General features: G+C 40.8%; 1 protein-coding gene across 2 annotated transcripts; it reads right to left on the bottom strand.

The window, feature by feature from the left end:
- Positions 1 to 1,938: 1,938 nt before the first annotated feature.
- On the bottom strand, positions 1,939 to 18,290 carry SFPQ (splicing factor proline and glutamine rich). 2 transcript variants are annotated; one of them, XM_081335499.1, is made up of 13 exons: positions 17,451 to 18,290; positions 15,182 to 15,370; positions 14,784 to 15,085; positions 14,578 to 14,673; positions 13,592 to 13,788; positions 12,747 to 12,831; positions 12,348 to 12,465; positions 12,016 to 12,064; positions 11,810 to 11,931; positions 4,360 to 9,208; positions 3,376 to 3,422; positions 2,763 to 2,829; positions 1,939 to 2,033 (listed from the first exon to the last, which is right to left on the bottom strand). In XM_081335499.1, exons 1-10 carry the CDS (start codon positions 18,147 to 18,149, stop codon positions 9,071 to 9,073), a joined length of 1,995 nt encoding a protein of 664 aa, XP_081191625.1. In that variant the 5' UTR covers positions 18,150 to 18,290; the 3' UTR covers positions 1,939 to 2,033; positions 2,763 to 2,829; positions 3,376 to 3,422; positions 4,360 to 9,070. The 2 variants fall into 2 exon arrangements, with proteins under 2 accessions (XP_081191625.1, XP_081191626.1); XM_081335500.1 differs by lacking the exon at positions 4,360 to 9,208 and having other exon boundaries at positions 17,451 to 18,287.
- Between the last annotated feature and the right edge of the window lie 5,916 nt (positions 18,291 to 24,206).

The raw sequence follows: 24,206 nt of genomic DNA, 5'->3' as shown, positions 1-24,206 counted from the left end.
TTTTCTGAAAGCCTCCATCCCAAGTTCGCTCATTCCCCAAACCATGTTTTCCATTACAATATGGAACAATGGGAATATCTGTGGAAGACAAATCACACACACACACACACACACACACACACACACACAGAAATGCTAGCAATCAGATGAATCATTCTTTCGTATCAGGTGGCAGTCATGAAGCTCACTCTAGAAAGTGATTCATCAAAGGATGGAAAACATTGCAAATATTGACTTTTTGTCCATGTCCAATTCTTCTTCTGCCAACATTCCATTCCTAATATATTGAGTTGTTTTCTACAGCTGTTTGGATGCACTACACTTCTTTTGGGTATTAGAATTCAGTGGTCTGGATAACTTTCCTATACTGAATTTACAAGAATCTTAAGTTTTGAAGGATTTTAAGAAAGGACAAAGGAAAATAATGTTCTAGGACAGTATTTGAAGGGGTTAAAGGAGCATTAAAAATATGGTTTTGGATAAAAAAATTATTTGGTGTTAAGAGGCAACACTGAAATAGTCATTTTTCTGCATTTTCTTCTATATTAAACTATAAAAAAGACAAATCTTGCAAGACAGGGTGCTATTTCTCCGGGCCTTGCCTGCCACTTGTAAGGTTTATTCACCTATTGTAAACTAAGGCTATCAATGAAAGCGAACTTACCTGAGGAAATCCACTGTGCCTTTCCAATAAATCTGAAACGCTTGGCTGGTAATAATGGGAGAAGCATGCAGGTAGATATGGACTAATGGAGGCTCTCGTCTCCCCAAAAGCCAGACGGGTACTATACTCCGTCTTCATTGCCATTGGATGAAGAGCAATGCCGTTTGTGCTCTTTTGTGAATTCCTCCAGCTGCCTCCTCTTAGCTTTCCTTGTCTAAGCCTACATATAAATAATTCAAGCTTGACCTGCGTGCAACATTTATCAGTAATTGAATAGGGGTTTAACCTTGTCTGACTTTGTAAATAAGCGTACTTTAACTTATCTTTACGTCTCACCTTTTTTGTAATTCAAGGTAGCGAACATGCCCAATACTCATTAACACCCAGATGGGTTGGGTTGCCTGAAGTCACCCAACCAGCTTTATCTAAGAGCACTACAACTCCCATTCTCCTGGTTTCTAGCCTTGTGTCATAACCACTAGACCAAATTACAAAGAAAGATTATGTGAAATTTAGAAGAAACTGGGAGCAGGAAGATTTTAAGGCAAGGAATCAGGCTTTAAATTATTCGCCATCAAGAGTGAGCCAGTTGTTCTGATCCAAGTGAAGAAATTTCATGTTTTATTTTAAAGGGAAGCCTTGTGAAATTCAATTCTGATCATATGGCAGAGAAACTGAGCTTATTTTTCCTAATTAATCAAGCCAGAGATTTCTGACTTTTTGCAAAACATAGATCTAGCATTTTCAAACAAACCTGAATAAATGTAAGCTAGTAACTTGTATCAAAGGGTACTTTTTCAGCACTTCAACTGAATTCAGGATATTTTGAAACCTTCCAGCAAATTTGGATCCAATCTAGTTCACCGCCCAAATCAGTGTAGCTCAAATGGGCTATTTCTATATTGCTGTTCTACCACCAATCAAGCTATTTGAAATTGGTTCCAGTCCTCAAGTGAGCTAATGAATTACAGAATATTGAGAAAGGGCACAGCTGAAGGATAGAAATAGGAAGAAGAGATTTCAAAAGTGAACTTGAGGGTTACAAAATACTGCAGAAACAACAAAACTCACTGGGGACTAAACAAATCAAAAAACAATGCAGCTTTTCAGCATGATTTCAGAATAATCTACTAAAGAGTATAACTGCCTATAAAGGAGTTTTTAGGAGATGAAAGAGTTTGACATATTCAGCGCATCATATCACTCCCACCTTCCTTCTAGTATTTCAAATGAACACCAATTGTAAACTGATTTTTTTCAAGAATTGACACTAGTTGTTATGTTTCTTAATAGTTTATTGAAGATTTCAAGAAAGTGTCACTGCGTCCTTGGACTCCTCCTTTTTGCAATCACATGTACCATTCTTCTCCTGAAAAAAAAAACATTAGAGAATTATTACGCTGACCAGCCAGAAATCAAGATTTTTATGGATAAATTATACTATTGCTGCATCCTGTTAATTCCATCTTCATTTTTTGCCAACTCAAGAATATATACATACCTAATATTCTTGCTTCCTAGTTTCCACACATAATCAGGTATATAGTGCATTGAAAGTGATTGACCTTCAGCTTTCATGCTAAAAAAAATGTCTAGAACTCATCTCTTGGCTTCTAGGGCCAATAGACCAAATTGGCTCTTCAGAATATCTATCATTTAAACTGGCTTTAGCATATTAAATGCAAATCAAAACTAGACATCATATTTACATTCAGCTTCAAGACATTCTTAACCTTTGGAAAGCCTGCAAGTTTTCCTATAAAGTCACTTGGATAAAAGCCAAGATCAGACTAAACCTGGATTTGTTTGGTCATAACTATGATTTTGTTAAATATGAACCAAGCAAAAACAAGAAAAGCTATCACAATTTTATATGAATAACCTGATCCATAAAATTTTCTACCAGTAGAATTTAACAGATGTTCCTTAGTACATCGACTGCAAACTGCTCTGACAGGCATGCTGTTGTTCTTTTGCAAAAAAAATGAACAAGTGATTCATTTCATGGGCAGCTTGGCTATAGAGAATTCGAGAGCTGACAGAAATTCAGCTTCTGCTTCACCCCATTTCACTGTTCAACAAGAACCTGTTTCCTTACCTATGTACTGCAGAGTTCTCCTCTCTATAACATTCAAGTGTGTGGGCATATACTGGCTATTGGTCAACTGTAAAATAAAATTTAAAATTTAATTGTAACATGGAGTGTTGTTTTGAATTTAATATAAACCAAGGTTAATAAGTTTCATTATAATTGGTTTTATTTCAGAATGCCTTTTTAGGCAGCAGACTCCAGTTTTGTTCACTTCTGTAGGGATCAAGTGATTCTACACAATTTTGCAATTACGTTAAGAGTCTGAACTTGGATAGGGAAAAAAAAGTTTTATCATGAACTTCTAAGTGAAATTTTAAGATTTTCATTCAATAATGAAAGAATATAGTCAATGAAGTATTTTAAGGCTTAAAGCTAATGTATCAATAAATAGCACAGAGAGGAAAATAAAAAAAATGTAGCATAAGCCGGTAACAGTAATTTATATACTAAAAATGGAAAACTAAATATGACTGGGAGAAGAGGAAAAGTAAAGCATGCTTTCCAGGTCATTTTTCTCTGTAGCAACTTCTGACACTATATATTAAGATATTTCCCATATTTGCATGTGGCAAATAAGTCACCAAATTTACATTCAGCTTTGTGAAATGAAGAGTCTTACCTTATATGGAAGTGTTCCTAGTTTCATCCAGCTGGTATTATCTTCACCTAAAGGATAAGAATTAAAGTTAGTAGGGAAAAACAGACTGAAATATTTCTGAAAACAAAATTAAGTTTAAACATTAAATGCAAACTTATGAACTTGTAAAATTGAGGGGAGTTTTACAAAAGCTACTAATATAGTCATTGGGACGTAGCAAGGGGCACAAGGAGGAGGAGATGAATATTTTATTCCAAAGACTGAAACACAGGATAGTGTACAATTGCAACTACTCTTAACTCTGAACTGCCCCTGGGAACAGATGCTGCCTAATCAGAAGGACAGTTGCGGCCAGAGGTACACTGCCCCTTAGGTGCAAGTGCAAAGCCATTGCATTCAGCTATTTAACTGCCTCTCTGAATTGCTGCCATGCACCCTTTACCACCCCATAAAGCAAATCATCTTTTCAGGTAATTGAAGGACAAGCCAAAGCTTTCTGAATCTTTACAAGACAGAGAAGAATTTGCTTACTAGACTATTAGAAATTTCCCCCCCCCCTATGGTTGTCCCTAGCCATTTGCAAATGTTCTTATTAAGGGCGTAAAGTGAAAGGTCAACCTTTCCACCTGCAACTAATTCTTAACGGCCCTTATGTCAGAAACACTGCCAAGCCAGCCAATGTGCCAGTTTCAAGACCACATCTTGATTTAATACTTTTGCAAAACAAAAGGTTATAGGAATACAAATTATATTCTTCTCCCTAGCTATTTGTCTGCAGCCATCCCTTCCCACATTTCATTGTGCCAATATTCAATATCGAAGTTTTCTGAGGAGGGGCGGGGATTGGTAATACACCACCATTGGGCTTCCACAAACAGTTGCTAATGGAACAAACAAAATGGGAGAAGCCTCCCTCTTCTCCCCTTCCCCTCCCCCTCCCCCAGACCCCCTCTCTTGCATTTGCTTAAGCCCAGCAAGTAGCGTAAAGACAGATCTGCAACTGACCTGTTGATTCCAACCTTGCTAGCTGTGATGGTGGAAAACAACCAATGGTCCAAACAAACCTAAAAAAGCACAATCTCTTCATGTTTGGCTCCAATTTTAGAAGTTACCACAGGCCTTCCTGCTCAGCCGCTTGAAGTTACTTGCAGAGTTTCAGCCCCCTGGTTGCTTAGTCTAGTCTTGGGGGGAGAGCTTCAGCCAATAGAAGCTTTTCGATACTGTAACAAAGCCTCCCCCCCCCAATAATGTTAGGAATGTGCTTCTGTCCTCACACAGCACTAGTAACCGGAGCTGAGAACCTAGCAGAGTACGCATAATGTATTCTGGCATCACACTTCTGAGCTCTGAAGTCAGTTTTTGCAAGGGGGAAATCGAGGATCAGAATAAAAGCTTTAACATGGAATACAATGCAAGCACTTTTGTTATTTCTTATGCCACTTATACACTTAAGAGGTTTTGAACAGTTACTGCCCTTAAAAGAATAACTTTACAACTGCAGTTAATCATGTACGTAAGAAACTGGAATCCAATTCACCTGTTTACTAAAAATTCATTTATGTCAAGAGAAACTCTAAAGATATAATCCCCAAGCTTCAATTAAGCCATTGGCATAATTGGTTCAAACTGAGTAGTCACTATGGTTGAATATATCTGCAGCCCAGTTACATAGCATACTTATTTGTGGAGTCCATTAGAATACTACTTGGAATATCCAGCTTGGAATATAACTAGTCCCATGGTGAACATGCTGTTCATAGGATTTAAAGTTTACTGGTTATACTGACAAGGGACTTAAAAAACACTCTTCTCTTGCAAACCACCCAGGTACAAAATAGGAACTCCAAACCATTACTTGGCTGTTAAGATTCAGTGTTGAATCCTGTTCACAAAGCAGTCTTTTCTTCTTCTTCTTCTTCAAACACACTGAAACATGAAATTTGACAGAACTGCACTTCTGTTTTAAGCTGAGCATTGCTGTATCTTATGAATTGATCCAAGACCTATGTATTATGAAATGCTTTCAAGAGACATAATATAGACCTAGCTAGCACAACAAAGCCAATAGTTCTGGAGGGCAACTTAACATTAGATAAAAAAAAAACCTATTATTTTTTCATCAACTTTGTCATCAACTACATTAGATATAAAACCCTATCGTGTTTTTTTTCATCAAGTAGTAAGCAAAGTAACCTTTACATTTTGGTAAGATGCATGGATTAGAGTAAGGGGAGCTCTAAAATTATTATTTTTTTACATTATCAGTCATCATCCCACAGCCGGCCACCCATATTATATTAACTTGACACTACAGTTACAAAATACTAATTCAATACTACCTCAAACTTAACAGAGCAACCACTATTATAAAGGGAAAAATACCAATGCATTTATCTGCCTGACCATGAAAGTGTTTTCCTAAAACTTTTAATATATAGCCAATATGAACTAAAAGCAACCGTTCCTATACACAATGGAGACCATGAGTAGTAAAATTATGCATAGATGGAACTCACTTTCCCCTCCCATTGAACTCTATAAAAATGTCCTTATCACAGTGAAGACAGAAGTAGGTCGTATGCACGAAGAAATCACGGGTCTGAGGCACAAGTGTCAGCATCATAGTCCGTTTGCCTAATGCTGATTTCAGTTTAGGCCTCACAACTAAGCACCATACCATATGAGAAGTGCTGCACTGAAATCCCACTGTCAGTAGTGTGATGCCAGAATACCCCCATAGCAAGATTACACAGAAAGTCACCAAGTTAGATTATAGTTCTTTTTACCTACCTGTATGCAGGCGAAAATGAGAATCTTGGAGCAAGCAGGAATACTACATCCAGGTGCTAATGTCCATTGCCACTTGTGGTACTACGTTCCTCACAGTTATGCACTGCGGAAATGCTGTCTAAGTGCTGTTACATAGCAGGCCACTACTTTTAAACAGTGTCATATTGCAGTCTCAAACTCCAGAGAAAAGCATGCTGCCACAAGTGGTTGCCAAGGAGATGCCAAGAACTTTTTAAAAACAAATATACCACAAAATACGCACAGAAACAGAAATTCATTTATTACAACTAACAAGGATGTGATTATAGCATGCTATGATTGTTAAACATGGGTAGACCCTTGAATTGGGATAACTTATGCATGACCTAAAGGCTTAATGGCATGCAGAAGTAGAATAGTTATGGCTTCTGCTCAAAAGGCATCATCTGTAAATCTAAACAAATATTTATACCCATTTGAAAAAGCTAAAAAGATGGAACATTCAATTCAATGAAAACTCCCCAACAATTGATTTGGTACTGAGGGATTAGCCTGCTTGTTATCCTTTGAGGTCAGACTACTGTGCGTATTTAATATAAGGACGTTTGACAAAAGTACTCGTCCAGTAAAGTGTTAAAAATCTACATTGGCCCCTCAATATTTCCTTCCCATTTTAATATCAGCCGTGTTTAGACAAAATGTAAACAAGAGATGAACCTTAGGAAGGAAATGGGACCATCAGCTTCCTTCACTCGTCCAAGATTACAGTACTACAAAAGAACATGGTTTAGGATATGTGCCAGCATCCTAAGGAAAAATGGCATGTAATCTGAAAAATAAACTGAAAATTAGTTTCCATTTCCAGAGGCCCCACCACTGTCAGTCTTGGTGTTTCCTACAGCGGGTGTCCATGAACACCTCCTTGAGAAAAGCAGAACTGAGCTGTACGCAGCCCAGGACACAGTTAAAGTCCACATTTGTATCACAAGGGTTTCTCTACATCAGAAGTCAATGCAAGAACTGTGGGCGTTCTTCCCCCTTTGATGGTAACTTCTTGAAGCTTCTGGGAATATAGCTTAATTCAACCACAACACTAAATGAGAGGCAGTCCAGCAACCTTGAATATCAGCTGTTTACCATTCTTGGGTTTTCAAAAGGCTTGCTCAGCACAAGCTTTTGAGTCAATCCATTTTGCAGAATGAAAATACGTAATAACTGGTGGCAGTGAAGTTTCATAGGCTGCAGTTATAAGCGGCTTACAGGTAACTGATTCTTCCTCAGCTTTAGCACATTTAAAGTAGGGATGGGGGAACCACATATGGCATTCTGGTTATCGCAAGCTACTGGAGGTAGTAGCACAGAGAAAGTGTCAACAGTTGAAAGGGAAAAAAACCCAGCCAAAACAGGATGCCTGCAAGTAATCAGTACTGACTTGCCATGTTTTATGCCCCCCCTCTCAACAACCTTCTGGGAAAAAAGGTAAGAGTAAATGCAACATTACCCAGAGTAACTGTTTTAAACAAGATATAAAATGGCTCCCCATTAGAGGGGAAAAAAGCTCCCCACCCTTATTTAAAGCACCGAAGTTATTGAATAAAAAATCAACAGGATTAATCACAGAATGTTCTCTGATCTGGTTCATCTTCATTTTACCAAGCCATTGTACCTTTTTATACCAGGAAACTGAGCACCCAGTAGTTTAGGTACGAGGGTATAGAGTCCAAGTCAGCTTAACTTCTTACAGCATTTTAATAAATACAAATTAATTCAACTCTACCAAGTCAACAGCACAAGTTGATACTATGTAGCCCAAGGGGAAAAAAATTCCATTTGAATGGTACTTAGATTTCTGTATGTCAGCCTTTAAATCTAATAAATTACTACTGTAATCCCGAAAGGATATTTCATTTCTGCATTTCAGTGAAGTTTTGATATTAAATATAACACACAAGTGCCCACCAATGCTCAAACCTTTTGTATCAAGATTATGCTGGTTAAATCAAAAAAAAGTACTCCTTCCAATATTTGGATTGCAACTTCAATATATATTCAATCATCAAGGTTTCTGTTAAGATAAAATGTCTGGTGGGCACTAAATGCTTAACTAGGAAAAGAATTAGAAGTGAAATAGATCAACCAGATCTCAAATTTTGAGACTTATTAAAAGAATGAGATGCTGAACAACATATAGAAAGTCATGCTGACTTATTAACAGTTGGAATGGAAACGTCCTTTGGAGAGACAACAGCCAATACTGTTAGATTACTTGCCCTTACCCATTTCCTTCCCACCTCCTTATTCAAAACTGAACTACATTGTTCATTAAGTTAAAGATCTATTTCACCAAAAATCAGTTTGCTTCCTCATTGTAAGGAAGTTAAAATTCCAAATACGTATACTTGAATAATTATAGTAAGTTTTGCAGAATTCTCAAAGCCTTTTCTAAGGGTAAGACTTCATTTGATATGAAATATCAAAGCTCAGATTTTAAAATTGCAGATATTTTAGGCTTTGTGGCACGGTAGCATCCCAGCCACGTGTATTGTGCAACACTCCAGATCTCATTTCAAGAAACGCATTGCCTTTTGGAAGTGTTATTTGCCCTCTATGCTGAGAAGTTTTACGATAAAAGAATCTTGCGCTACATTTAGACTATTTATTTTAAGCACAGTAAAAAAAGTTTACACTTGGGATTGCATATGGCACACAGTACATTGCCATCAAGGTAGGGACGTTATACATCAAAAAAGCTAAGTTTAGAACACTGCATTACATAATTAGACTTTTTTGCCCAGGCCACTTACAAATTCTAAATCATTTTAAGTTCTAACATCCATAAAAACGTAGCTTTCTTACTAAAATGCAAGAATTTTCTTTTTTAAAAAAAAGTTAAGTGTCTAAACAAGACAAATAAAACAAACTGGAATGAAAAATCTACAAGTCACATCTAAAATCGGGGCTTTTTGTTTGGGCCTTCATATTCTTCTCTCCCTCTCCCGTAAGCTGCAGGAGTTCCAGGCCCCATTCCTCTAGGGCCCTGGCCACCTACAGGCCCCGCACCTCCCTGTCCAAATCGCTCAGGGCGCTATCAGAACAATTAAGAGTTCATTATGTGTAGTTGATGTCCATGTGTGTTAAGAATTTATTTTAGAAGGTTCCGCAGTCAACGTTCGTCGATACAATCACCATTGAGTCGATCCACAGGTACCGGGAACATAGAAAGGAAAAAAGGGTAATTTAATAATTAGTTTAACTTAATACATGTCTCGTGGTATGTTCCCAACTTGATCCATTCTGAAATGTCTGTTTCAGCGAACAGATTTTCCCTGAAGCGCTAAAAATTCAAGCATTAGTTATGGGTTCCAACCAAGAATTCTCTCTGAAAGGAATTCTGGTTATCTGCCACAATTGCTAATCTAGACAGTCGGTGGACAAGGAAGGTACAAAGAAGCCCTGCAAGAGCTTCCTAAAGCATCGGCCATCTTGTATAAAAAGCAGATGCCCAGTTAAAAGGTATAAGACCATGTTTTCGAAGTTACTTGAACTGTTTTTCAAATGTTTTTCGAAAGCCACTGATCCTATGAAAGTACAAGAAATATTATGCACCTGGTTAAATTGCCAAGACAAGACAACCACTAAACCTTTGCACAATGTTAAGCTTCTTTAAATAGCTCCACTGCGGTAGAGGTCCTATGTCTTTAGAGTAAGGATTAGCAGAGTCTATTATTTTGCAGTATCTGAATACACGCAAAGCTGGTCTCCTCTGAATCCACAAAAGCTCAACTAAGCTGAAATAAAGCAGACCAGTTCACTTGTCAATTTACCTGTTCTTTCTTCATTTCTTGATTTACCAGGCACAAGGGAGTATAATGAATCAAAGATGTTGATGTTGGTATTATTGGCGCTGTTAGGGTAGCATAGGAACTATTATACAAAAAAAAAGCTTTCCAATGCACTCAAACGTAACAACAGAGCCAATTCACTCAGTATTTAATTCCTCAGACTGGCTGTATGAATCCTTTAACTAGATACGCATGCAGATGTTCTTTGTGAAAGGCTCACACTAAATTTATTCCCCAATAACCCCACAAACAAAAGCCTAGATTCCAGAATGCTACTACCACAATCATCACAGATGAGAAAACATATGCATGAGCCCTTCACTGACTTGCATAAGTATCCAATCATGGAGTCACTGAGAGTCTGGATTTCTAGCATATAAGTAAAACTCCATCAGATTTCCTCTAACAACTGGCTTACAGTTACAGGCCAAGTGTCATGAATGAACAAATTCCATAAAGGAGACAATTTCTACTAAGTTGTTAAAGTTATGTACTTTAGAAAGACACCACAGTGGTTCACTGAAATTTCAGGCTTTTTTTCTAGTGCCACCAATTACAAGCGAATGAGATACTTAAAATATTTGATACACTGCATTGTTAATTTTGAAAACACACATCAGGGTTTTATCAGACAACCTATTTCAACAGAAGTCTATGACTAATCGCAGACTCCTTTGAGCTATACAGTCAAAACAGCAACAGGAAATCTTTAAGAACCTGGGATTAAATAAATGGTATTGGTTTCTATATTAAGTGACACATGAGCTACTAGTAGCCCATCTCATGTAGCAAAACCTCCAGTACTAGAACAGCCTCCACCCTTAACCCCCAACACTATTTTATGTGTTAGATTAAACTCTTAAGGTGAATGTGTACCAGACAAGAAGGCTTAGGCTTAGATTTTTTCAGTAATTCTATGTATCAGTTGTACACTCCATTATATTACTCCAAGGCTTCACGTATGTGAAATCAAGAAATTTCTCTGAAGCCTACAAGTACAGGAACAGGAAGTAAAGTTCAAAGTGCTTGGAGAACAAGTGTACTATAAGGCAAGTACAAGTGTACTATATGCCCCTGAATATTGGTGACAACCGGGAAGAAGCTACTGCTTTCAGACATCCCCCGAAGCATCTGGTTAGCCACTTTAGGAATAGGATGGATCTTTAGTTTGATCCAGCAGCTCCATCTATAGTCAGGAAACTTAAAACAGCACCATAACCAAATCATATATTATTTAAGAGTCAACAAGCAACTTGCTCAAGAAACAGATTGCTAATGAGTGGCCTACCTCAAGAACTGCTTCTTCCCTCATCACATATTGTGTTGTCCAAAGCCAATGTGTACAGTAAGATACGTAATTTACACCTAAATATTCTCTACCTGTGATTAACCCATTACATTAACAAGTAGCACAAGTGTAGTGTAATTATATTTTTAGGCTTATTTTCATCTCCCTTTATTTTATGCACATTTCTATGCACCGCAGTTAACTCAAGTTCAGAAAGTGACAAAAGACCACTTCTGCTCATTAAGCTAACAACAGGAATGTGTGCACACACACCCCTACGCACATATTGTTAGATTACAGAACTAAAGGCTCCTTGCAAGTTTAGCCAGACAACTCCCAACCCAACTGATCACAGGAAAGTCTGCCAATATCCATTGCAGAAATGTGAGCAGACCTGTAACCATACTGGCAAAGACTAGACTCAGTTTTACATTGCTCAACAGGTTTCTTCCTATTAACAAGCTGGAAAAAGGAAGCCTATCTAAAAGTGTAGGTTATGTGGAATTAATGCAAAAAATCTCTAGAACTATGGTCAAGCTGCCACAGGATACGTTACCATATCGCTTCCCATCATAGTGCCACTCATAGATGTTTGTCCGACTCCCGGATTGGTCTCATAGCCAAGGCCAGTGCCACCTGCTAATGGTGGGAATTTTTGAGCAGATGTACCATAGGGATCTATTTAAAAAAAATCAAATGGTTATGCATCAGATGGATCACAATAATTTATACAGGTGAGTTTAATTGGAAAACGTTTTTTACCTCCCATGTTCATTGCACTGGTACCGCCCATTCTCATGTCTCTTTCTCTCTGCAAAGACAGACAGACATTTTTAAGAACAAGTAAATTCCTTAAAAGCTCTGTAACGCACACTTAGAAGCTGGGAGACTATGACTTCTAATTCTTAAGTAACAAAAGCCAGCAGGATGATCAGCTCTAAGGTAGCAGGGACCAATCCTACAAGATCCAGATTTACATCATCAAAATTGGGAAAAGTCTTTCAAACAAGTATCAAAACTTATTCCTAGGGTTCAATGTGAGAGTCAAGCATCTGGGCAATTAGATTACTGGGATTCTTCCAGCCCCAACTTACAGGATCCATATAACCCATTCTAGTGTAGCTTTCTTCTCTCTGCCTTCGCATTTGTTCTTCCATCTCACGCTGACGGATCATCATCTCTTCTTCCCGCCTACGGCGCTCTTCTTCTTGCCTGAAAATACAATTACTCTTTAATAATTTGTACTTTTAGAAGACTTGAATAGTGTACTAATTAATTTTACTACAAAATTATTTAAGCTAAGAAGCAAGCCTTCAAAAACAGCTGTAAATAAGCCTTCATGAATTACAATAAAATAGGTCTATTGGGAGGAGACAAAGCTAAGCAATCCTCCACTAGTTCCTTCACTTGGTTCTAGGCAATTTCTGGTTTCCCACAGCCACATACAAAACTTGTAGTTAAATACAGGACTAACAACGATAGGTTCAAATTACCTCAACTGCATTTCTTTTCGTTTCTGCATCTCTTGATTGTGAAGTTCCTCCATGCGTCTCAATTCCTCTTGTCGCCTCATGAGATCTGTAAGTTTGACCATTTAAGCAACCACTGTTTAATAGTTTTCTATCAATTAAAAAGAATCTAAATTTTATTAAATGCAAAAAGCCTAACAAGCAACTTTGTACACAAACAAGTTTGCCTCCAGATTATTTTAGTTGATGATTCATACATTCAACAAATACTTAGCAAACACATTACTACTTAGGCAACTGATGGAAGACAAATATTTTCAGCTCAACTTTTTTCTGAAACAACAGCGTAAGACTGTAAGGGGAAAACTGCAAATAATAAAATGTAACTGTGGCACTCGCCTTATGGTACACCCTTTCCCCCTGAAATTAGAGTGGGATCATCAGTTTTGATATTTATTGGATTGGTTATACTCTCAGGCCTAGTATTCCTAGGGAATCATTGATATCTTGATGGCTCCCTTGTTGAGTGGGAGCCATCAAGACCAATGTCCGGTTCCTTGGGAATCCTAGGCCTGAGAGCATAACTAGCATTTTACCCTCTCTTCACCATAGTTAGTATTTTTGTTTTTATGCTATTATTGTGTTTTTTAGATTTTTATATTGGCTGTTTTATCTACTGTTGTGCAACCACCCAGAATCACCTTTAATAGTGAAATGGGGAGCTATATGAATGTGAGTAATAAACCTAAAAATAGTAAATTTATATTTTAACTGGAGTAAAAGCAAACATTAGAATACTAAAAAGTGAAAACTTGAGAAAAAATGGGAGAAATCAAGCAAAATCTCAACCAGAGATCTGTGCCCTATACCTTGGCGTAAAAGATTTGCCTGATGCTCATGATAAGCATCCTCCATCTCACTTTCCAGTTTGTCCTTGGCATCTTTCATGTTTTTCTCTACTTGATCTCTCTGCTGTTTCTCCATTTCATCCAAAGATTTCCACCGTTGAGAATATTCATACTCAAAACTTCCAGGTTGTGCGAATCGTGGAGGAGTTTCTCTCTCCCTAAAATTCCAATTTGAAAATGAAATGCAGATTAATATTTTACAAACAGCTGGTAAAGTTTAAGCCTGGCTAATGTTCAGCCAGGGAGGGGGAGGACTTTAACATCATACTATAACATTAGCACTTTTCTTTTATCTAGATAGTTATTGTACTGCTACTCAGAAAGTCAAGTACAAAAGAAATTATAGTCTTAAGACAGTTACAGAGGAAGAAGCCTTTTTTTCTTAAATATTTTCAGTTTACTTTTGAAAGGCACTATTCCATCAAAATAGTAATTAGAGTGAACACAATATGAGTCTGGCTAGAACTGACAAGTTTAAGTTCTAGCTAAAGGGTCTACGTATACCATCTCCTGCTAACAATGCCCTAATTTTCAGTTTCTCACTTCGAATGAACTACACCCCAGGAATACTGAGCATTTTCAATTTGCCATTAAAAAAAAAAGCCTGCAAAATAGGCCATAAATTCTGATAGTACTATTGCTTCTCTTTATTACAGCTGCCCTTAATTTACAAATTATTTTTTTAATTTAAAATTAATTTAAACTCAAAATCAAATTGCAATTTTTTAAGATGCCTTAAGTAGCATAATATACGACTCCTGAAGTGTTACAATAGGTTGCTTAAGAACCTAGAGCGTAAGAGCACTAAATGTTAATTATTTCAAAATAAAACTCTGAATCTTTTATATTTAATCTACATAAATTCACCAAAAAAATAATTCCATTTAAGTATTTTAGGTGAAAGTTTGGCAGTAAAAAAACTGTTCATAAACATACAATATGCTTACTTTTGATACATTGGATTTTTCTGAGCCAGCTTTTCTGGAAGACCATCTTCATCATCTAGCTGTTCAAGAGGCTCCACAATAACTGGCCTAGGAGTGCTGCAAATCAGAGACAAAGTATTGAGTCTGGTTTAAATACTGGCTTAAAGCTTTTATTTAAACTTTCAGTCCAAAGTCTTCAGTTACTAAACTACATAAAAAAGACTTACGTTGTCAGAAGAAAGACGCCTTCAGTGCAACGTTCAAATGCTTTTCGAGCGGCAGGCTTAGATGCAAATTCCACAATGCCCTTTCCTGTGGATCTGCCACGATCATCTACTATCACAATAGCTCTTTCAATTGGTCCAAATTGAGAGAAAGCTTCTTCCAGCAATTCATTTGACACATATGGGGAGAGATTACGCACAGAAAGAGCAGCAGCATGGGTGGCAAAACGCACACGAAGCTGCCTTCCTCTCATAGGAATATCATCAAGTTCTGCCTTTGCAATTTCAGCCAAAGCTCGGGATTCCTGTAGATAGGTTAATAAATCTTAATTTAAAAGTATGTTCAACGTAAGAATAATCTTAGTATTAAGTCTAAAAAAACCTGGAACACCAATGCTTACCAGTTTAATAAAGCCAAAACCTTTTCCCTTGTTAATGAAGACCTCTCCTGGTTCACCATATTTGGAAAATAATCTCTTAAACTCCTCTTCGGTGATATCAGCAGGCAAATTCCCAACAAACAGACGGCAGCGCTGAGTATATGTTTTCTCTCCAGGGCGTCTCAAAAGTGACAGATTTGCTTTAAAACCCTAAAAAAATTAAAGACAAAAGTTAATATTTGTATTTAAAAGGCACACGCCATTTTATCTATTTCCCTCTTACATACATAGTACCATGCAAGCATAGACTCTGATTATGCTCATAACTTACTCCATATCCAAGCTGACACAGTCGATCAAGCCTGGAAATACCCACTTTCATAAGCTATTATCCCTTTTTCATATTTACTTTCATTTACATTTCAATATTTGAAGAGACCCCTTTTACTTCTATGAAAAGTGTTGTACTAATTAATCTGACAATTTTCCATTTAGATCAGGGGTGTCAAACTGCAGGCCCGCAGGCTGGTTGCATCATGTGGAGCCTGGCCCACCCAGGCTGGTTGCATCATGTGGAGCCTGGCCCACCGCAAGATCGATGGACTTAATGGATCTATCACATAACGAATCCACAAACCTTTACCCAGCCATGAAAAGAAATGTAATGCCTGCACCCTTCCCGCTTAAGCATCCACTCTAGTAGGAAATCAAATTCAAAAATTCCAAATATTAACAATGAAACTATATCTGCTATTAAAACACTGATCATAATTAGAGCCCTGGACAGCTAGTAATGCAGTCCCACACAATCATTATGTGATTTACATTAACTATAGCATACATTTTATACACAGCCCAAGACAATTCCTCTTCATTCAATGCAGCTAAGGCAAGCCAAAAGATTGGGCACCTGTGATCTATACTGTCTTGCACAAGTATCACCATCACCTCATTTTCTCCCAAGCCACTTAGCACAGCACTAAAATATCATTTATTAGGCCTTTGCTTCAATATCTCTATTAAAAGTATCACAATTCTAATACAACTCATCACTATCATATTCATTTATATTATGCAGCACGCTTTCAGTATTCCAAAATATGCAACTATACATCTATGCTTAAAAATCCAACATGTTTCCAAGCATCACAAATGCCACTGCTAATTCTATTATTACCCTACCATAAAAGCAAAGCGGACAATGGCCCTGAAGGAAACACAATCAGGCTTAATCTAATTCACATAAACCACTAATGCAAAGCATATGGTTACTTGATTTAAGATTTGTGGCATCTGCAGACCAAGCTTTATACATATTGCTTTATATAAACCTATTTATGGTTTAGTCACTAAGTCAGATTACCAGATAAATGGGCAACCTTATAGCGAACCTAAACGGTTTCCAACGTAGCAAACTACAATAAAACTAAAATACCAAGGATTACTTTATTAATAATGCTGTATTTTTCATCCTGCCCTACAATACGTTGCTTGCCTTAGACAGAGTAACTGGGTTATATATAAACTCAAGGTGATAAAACATACCCAAGTGAGAATTGCAGTTACCCAGCCAGTTTTGGTGCTTAAGGGAGGCCTAAAGTTCAGACTTCTGCTTTCTAAGCCAGAACCATAACTAGATGAAACTGGGCTATGTTGCAGGCATTACGTGTCTGCATACAAACACAAAAGAACTAGTTTGCTGTAGAAGCTCAGGCACCAGGCTAGAAACTTGGAAACCATAAGTCCTACTAGCCTTGCCTTGGGCATAACTTGGGCAAGGCATTCACTCTCTGCTCTAGGGAAGAGGCAATGGCAAATCAACTTCCACTGTAGTCCCCGCATGTATTTTTTTTTCGGAAGTGATTTGCCATTGCCAAAGATCGTCCAGAGAAGGACCAGTTCCTGCAGTGAAGCGCTGACCCTAAGGCGGGCACCCACGAACGTACAGCCTACTGATAGCCGTTTTCTTAGAATAGTGCGATCTGTGCGATCGAAGATACTGCCAAGATAGCAAAAAAACAGGACTTGCACCCAGCAAGCCTACTGTTCTGGGAACGCCAGCGCGGCACACCTCTTACAAAAGCAGCCCGATTCCCCTTAAAAGCCATGAGCTGCTCCTCGGCCGCCGCCGCCGCCACGCCCGCCGCTCCAGCCCTCGCGCACGCGCATTCCCTCGCCCAAGATGGCGGCCGGGAGCGCCGTCGGAGAAGGCGCGCGGCAGAGCCGATACGCCGGCGCCATCTTGTGTTAAGGCAGGGCCGGGAGGGGCCGCCGCCGCGGTTCGCTTTACCTCACTGTCGGAGACCTTCTCGTCCCCCGCGCCTTGCTGATGCGATTGCGGCGGGTGCGGGTGCTGGTGAGACGGGTGGTGGTGCTGCCCGCCGCGCCTTTCGCCGCCGCGGTGTTGCTGTCCAGGCCCGCCGCCACCGCCGCCGCTCTTGGGGCCGCCTCCTGGCTGCGGCCCTCCCGGGCTTCCTTTCAGGGCACCTATGGGTCCCCCTCCACCTCCGGGAGATGGCCCGGGTCCCTTCTTGGAGCCGCCCTGGCCGGGACTTTGGTTCGGCGGCGCGTTAGTCTGCTGCGGCGGCTGCGTCTCCCCTCCTCGGCCGCCGCTCTGGAGGCCTGAGGGGGCGGCTGGTGCCGAGACAGAACTTGGTGTGGAAATGGAAGAGGCGGCTGACGAGGTCGAGGCCGGTGCGCCGACCTGATTCTGGGTCGGCCCCAAGGAAGGCGACGAGCCTGCCGGGCTGGAGGAAACGGAGGCAGCGGTGGAAGGCGGAGTGGAGTTCGAGCTCGGCGGTTTAGCAGGCTCCGGCTTCGGGGGGCCGCCGGCTGCAATATGAGGGCCGCCGCGCGGTTGCCCCATACCGCCCGCCATGGCCGGCGGCGGGGAACGGAAGTCGTGGTTGCCGGGGAGGCCACCTCGGCCTCCGCCGCCGCCGCGCCTATGGAAGCCGCCGCCGCGGCTACGAAAACGATCTCTCGACATGGCGAATATGGTGGCGGTTAAGATGGGGCCTGACGGCCTTTCCTTCTCGGAGTCCGACTGAAGACAAAATGGCGCCAGGCGCAGAGATTAAAAAAAACGGCCTCGAGGCCGCCTTTGTCTCACCCTTTTATAGCCTCGGCGAAGAGGCGCAGTCCCCGCCTTCCTGGCTTGCTTTTTTTTTCCCCCTGAGTGAGCCAATAGAAAACGTCCCCAAACAGATTGACAGCTCTCCGACCCGATCGCCAACAAAGCGGGAGGGGAGGGGAGAAAAAAGGCCGCCGCCTTCAGCCCCCCCCCCCCCCGTGGCTCCCGCGTTCGTCCATTCGCCAGCCGCAATACAGAAAAGAGCGACTCGAAGATGGGGGATTAAGGACGAGTCCTTTAACTTACGTTTCCACCGATTGGATCGTTTGGTTCCCAAAAGGCGGGGCTAGGTGTTGAAAGGGAGGGGGTCTAAACGGTGCGCATTGCCTTGCAGGGGACAGAGGCCACGTGGGCTGGTCTGAGCGAGTGGCCGTTTCTTCGCTTACCTTGAGCGTCTTTTTATTTCGCCCCGCCGGTGTGTTATTTTACTATAAGGATATATTCCCTTTACTATGAACGTCATTCATAAAATAAATTTAGATTTCTCTCTTCAGTTCCCCGTTGCTGCTCGTCCATATTATTTCAACCACAGGGAAGGGATAAAGCGTTGAGCAAGAGGCTAAAAGGAGGAATGCGGAAATACAGCTAACTCGAGAGCTCACCGTGCTGCTATCTCCTTTTGCAAACCACAAACGCCTTGGCCATCGATACACAAGTTCCGCCTTTTATATACCGGTGTGCAATATTGTGACGACGTGAGACACGTAGGGGAGGGTGGAGCTTGCATTGTGGCGTCGCAATGCAATATTTTACCCTTTTGATGTTGGGGTTGAGACTTTGGATGCGTAGGGCCATAAACTTCAAAACGGATGAATCTTGGGTTCCTGTCATAAACCCGATTCAAACTCTGCCTTTATGTCTCCATCTGAAGACGCCAAATTGCTGGGTTTTGTGTGAAAAACTGCTCCCATCAATTTCAGCTGCTTCTCTCTTAAACTAATTTGAAGTTGACCCAGATTTGCAGTAAACATAGCCTTTTTTGAGAAGTTGTCATATGCCAAATTGAAGACTAAACTATTCTTTTTTCCCTTTAACTGCCAATATTATGTTTATTTCTTGGCAGGATTAGAAATATTTTTAGCCACCCTTGTCTCTTCAGAGAGGATAAATCTTGCCAAGTTTCAGATGATGAAATTAGAGGAGGTTATGCTTATGGTATTCAACACCATCCAAGTAAATATTGATGTTATTACAATGAAAAAGGCCAAATATAAAATGCCGAAAGCGGATCTGATTTTAAGAATAGTTGTTTATTTAATATATTTAATAGTATTCTATAATCTTTTTTTACCCACTACTAGGGACTTTAATATAGTTTACAAAAAGGCTTCTGTGTTGGGGCTGTGCCTTAGTCTATGGCAGTATTTCTCAGATTTGGCATATTTAAGCTGTGAACTTCAATTCCCAGAATCCCCCAGCTGGATATAATTTAAAAAAATATCAGGTGACAGTCACAGTGAGGCAATTGAAGCTCTGCCTGTTTTTATGTGTGTCATAAAACTCTTGGACCTGCAACATTTTGAGTATGAGGCCCCTGCTTTACAAAGCTCAATAGCAGTGTTCTCCAAACACACTAAAATGGGGGGGAGTAAAGCCATTACACAATTTGTGCCTTTAGTTTTAGAAAATTCAATTTTCTACTTGTACTCTCAATTTGGCCATTAATTTGACTTGAAGGTAATGTTGCTCTCACTCCTAAACATATCCACATTATTAAGGTATCCCTTTGAAAATGGGATATAATGTTTATATTAATAGGATTGTGCATAGGTTTTCCCTCCACTTTTCTTCCTATTTTGCATTTTTGTATCATTGATTTTCCTTTTGTTTCAATTTAACGGATCAGTTTAAAATATTTCTTTCAAAGATCTGCACATATTGCACTTTTGGACACAAAGCAAAGCACCAAAGGCACACTGCAGCAATTCTCACAACCTGTTTGGAATGGTCTTTAACCACGTGATTTCTTTAATTATATATAATCTTGTATTCCTAATTTCAATTGGCTGGATTTGTTATTTATTTTCATTTACAGTATTTACCCCACTATCCGAGCACCTTTCCTTAAAATGGGAGTGAGGGTATCTCCCCTCAGATGGTCCCCACAGAAGCAGCCCTACGAATCAGGCTGCTTTGAAAGCTAGTAACTGGCTGTCAACTCCATCCTCAACGTAATCACAGACAGCAGGCCGTAGGAACGGGTAACAACGAAGAAACGTTTTATTCTCACCGCGAAACGAGAAAGCGTTGGAAGCAACATGCTCCCAACGCTTTTTTATAGCCTATTTACACAACGGCCCCACCCCCTCCCGGCACAGGCTAGCATCCGGCCATGCGCACATAAACACCCCTCCCCCTGTGCTCTGTCCGCGCATGCTCCTGCGACTGTGCTCCCGTTTGCCGTCCTCCGCGAAGTAAGTGTTCTGGGTGACCCCCGCGCAACCTCCTGGAGACCCACCTCATGCGGCCATGCTGAATAGGCCCCACTGTGAGACCACCCCTCCCCAACCGGCCGACCCCCGCTCACCCCTAGCCAGACCCAGCAAGGCACCTGCAACCCCGGTCCGTGTGTCCATAGCCACTAATCCATCTGGGCTTGGCTCGCCACCGCCCGGATCCGAGGAGGCCAGCAAAGCCGGAATACAGCCAGATACCGCCCCTTCTGGCGCGGTCCCCACCACCAATGAGCAGGCAATAGCGTAGCCCGGTCTGCCCCTCTGGGTGCCTGCGCGGCCTGCTGAAGAATCCATCCGTGCGGGCCTCTCTACTGCCAAGCAGGCATCGGTGCGGCCCGGCCTGACCTTCCGAGCGCCTGCGGGGCCTCCTGAAAGGTCCATCTGTGCAAACGCGCCCAGGAGCTGTTCAGCGGCTGGTGTTCGGAGCTGCTGCAATCCGGCGGCCTTCGGTGGTTCATCCGGTCTCGTCTGGGATGCCGGACCGTGGGGTGAGCCAACAGGGCTGCCGGGCAGGGCATCGGGGTGGTCTAGTGTCGTGGGGCCGACGCTCGTGGCCGGGCCCCCCTTGTAGTGTCGGGCCTGCGGACCTTGACACTGGCCCAACTATCCTGGTCAAGGGAAACCTGAACCCGAGTTTCTAGTCTAGTTCTGGTCTCAATCATTAAAATGAACTGGATTCTGCCAGCTATGTGTTGTGAGTTCTGGCTGGCATTCAGACAAATCAGCCATCTGCAGGCACATACAGATAAACAACATCTACATACCATTAAAAAAAAGATAATCAAAAGCTAAACAGGAAACAAAAAGACCACAGTATCTCCTCCGCCAGCAATCAACACCCACGTGATCAAGCAAACAATACCTTGATCAAGGCAAGCCATGTGTATATAAACAGAGAGCAACCCCACTTCCTTCTAGCACTGATGATGTTACCTTAATTGGGTAATCAAAGATCTACAAGAAAACAACCAAGCTCGGAGAACACTAAGGACTCCACAGTTCCGTGGCCAATGACCACTTTCCATGGTTTCTGTCAACAAGAGGAAAAGGTTGTATATCTCAATACTATTTAGTGTTGTGTACTTACTCCATCACCCCCTCCTAGGAGCTGTCGGCCATGCCACTTACTGCCAATGCTGTCCTTCCCTTATTTAATCATATGGGAACTGGGGCAAAACTGACTCAAGTTCTGCCTCTTTTTTCCAGAGTTAAGGCATGTACATAGTAGAAGGGTGTAAAGAAAATCAGGAAGGACATTGCCCGATTCTCTTTGCGAACAATCCATTGTGCTATAACTCAACACTTATTTATTTTATTTTTATTTATTTATTTTTATTCCATTTATATCCCGCCCTTCTCCGAAGACTCAGGGCGGCTTACAAGCTTAGCAGTAGCCTTCATTCTATGTATATGCCTGCTTATTAGGGCTTTCACACACACCCCAAGCGGCATTATTACAAAGTCAGCTTAATTGCCCCCAACAATCTGGGTCCTCATTTTACCTACCTGGGAAGGATGGAAGGCTGAGTCAACCTTGAGCCTGGTGGGATGCGAACCTGCACTAATTGCAGGCAGCTGGTGTTACTTAAGGAGGCATTAGCCCACTGCTCCACCAAGGCTCTTTTAGCTTTAGATAATCTAAGTGTGGCTCTAGCCCTCTTTTGGAAGACACCGTGTCAACATCCAGAAATAGCTCAAGGGGTACATCACTACTAAAGAAAAGTATGATGCCAGTCGCTCAAACAGTTTGAATGGTACCCTCCCAGGTACCCAAGTCCACCTAACCTCACGCTAAGGAAGTATTGGTGGTTGCTTTTCCTTATGGCCCATGAAGCTGGTTGAAAGAGGAAACACAGCCAGAAGAATCTACAAAAACCCTGCCCTTAAATTGTCCTGCATTCAAACTGTAATGTCAGCATCATTCACAAGCTTATTCCTGTGTAATGTCTGTTGACCTACTTTTCTGACATTTCAAGGTCAGGAGGAATGTACACTGGCACAGATGTGAGGAAGAATCTTATGATTCCAAAAAGTACTTCTTAGCTTCAGAGCAACTATTCCATCAAAATCTGGACTGGAGAACTGTGGTAGAACAGAACCTTTGTACACAAAAGACCTTAGATTGATACCCACCCCCACCTCATGAATGAAGTCTGGTCTGCAATGCAGTAAAGCCACTGCCAGACTATGCTGATAATGCAGAGGTACACACAGCAATGATTCTTGCAGTACAACAGAAGATTCTATACTCTTAATCGTTATAAAAATCAAAGCATTCTTGATTAATTAAATGCCCATCCGTGAGCAATAGGAAGAACTAAGCAATAAAAATAAATAAACCCATTCAAAATAAGTCCAGCATTATGTATGCACAGAAGTCCAATCCAATCTTTTGAACTGGACAGTATTTGCCCGAACTCCCAACCAATTATTCCAAACAGCTAACATGTGACGGTCAAGATCTACAGTGAGAAGGAAGGCATGGCTAGGTCACACTTGGAAGGCAGTTTATTTCTTTGGGGTTTATTTTTCTTAGCTTTTGTGGGATGTTTGATTGAAACAAATCTTAGCACAGAGATGTAAGTCTAATAGCACACATTCTAAGTCCAATAGCCTCCATGCCAGTTACCTACAGATATGATACTCGTGCTGCAAAACTCCAGATTGCATTAGATGGAAGCAAAAAGTGTGCAATTCTTTGCTGCCTTCTAGTGTTTATCCAGATTTTTGCATCACAGGTCTGATAAACTTAAATTGTGTTTACACTACAATTAGTTAATTATGGTGATATCATGATGATAAACAAGGAACCTCTAGAAGCAGTTCTGTAGTTATTTGTATTTTTTTCGTAAGAGATGGTATACTTTCCAAGGCCATCCAAGGTGGTCAACCCAATGAACTTAAGAAGAAGGAAGGAAGACATGAAATAAAAATTGATTGTTTCGGAAGTTTCCTGGGGGAAGGTGTAACAGCAAATGAATTAAAACAATTCATAGGTCCCAGGACTGAAATAATGCTGAAAGGAGTCTGGTTTATTTATCCAGTTATTTCACATGGAGAAACTTAATTTTCACAATTTGGTAAAACCGGAAAGCTATAAGGAAAAAAACCTAAAATAACTTCTACTGTGGGACCATGCCAGCTCGTGATTTTCAAGAAAACTCTGGGCTGAACAAGGAGGACCACCGAAAGATAGATGATCATAAACTTCTGTGGGTCTTTGGCCTGGCTAAACTGGAAAGAAATGCCTGTCTAGTCTTTGCAGAACTAATTTCTTGTGAGAGCGCTAAGTGCCCTCAGATAAGCCTGAAGGCTCTGCTTCCACAAAATGGACGGCCCTTTCAAAGGAGAACTTGTGTTTTCCAAGAGCCATAAGCTTTTCAACCACTAGGTGTCTCAAAGTACAACCGCAGGAAGTAATGATGAAACGCTGTTGTGGGCTTTATGGGGGCACCAA

Source organism: Vipera berus, assembly GCF_964194415.1.
Source record: "Vipera berus genome assembly, chromosome: 9".
Lineage (NCBI taxonomy): Eukaryota > Metazoa > Chordata > Lepidosauria > Squamata > Viperidae > Vipera > Vipera berus.
Note: the sequence above shows the minus strand (reverse complement) of the source record. Positions and strands in the feature narration are given on the sequence as shown.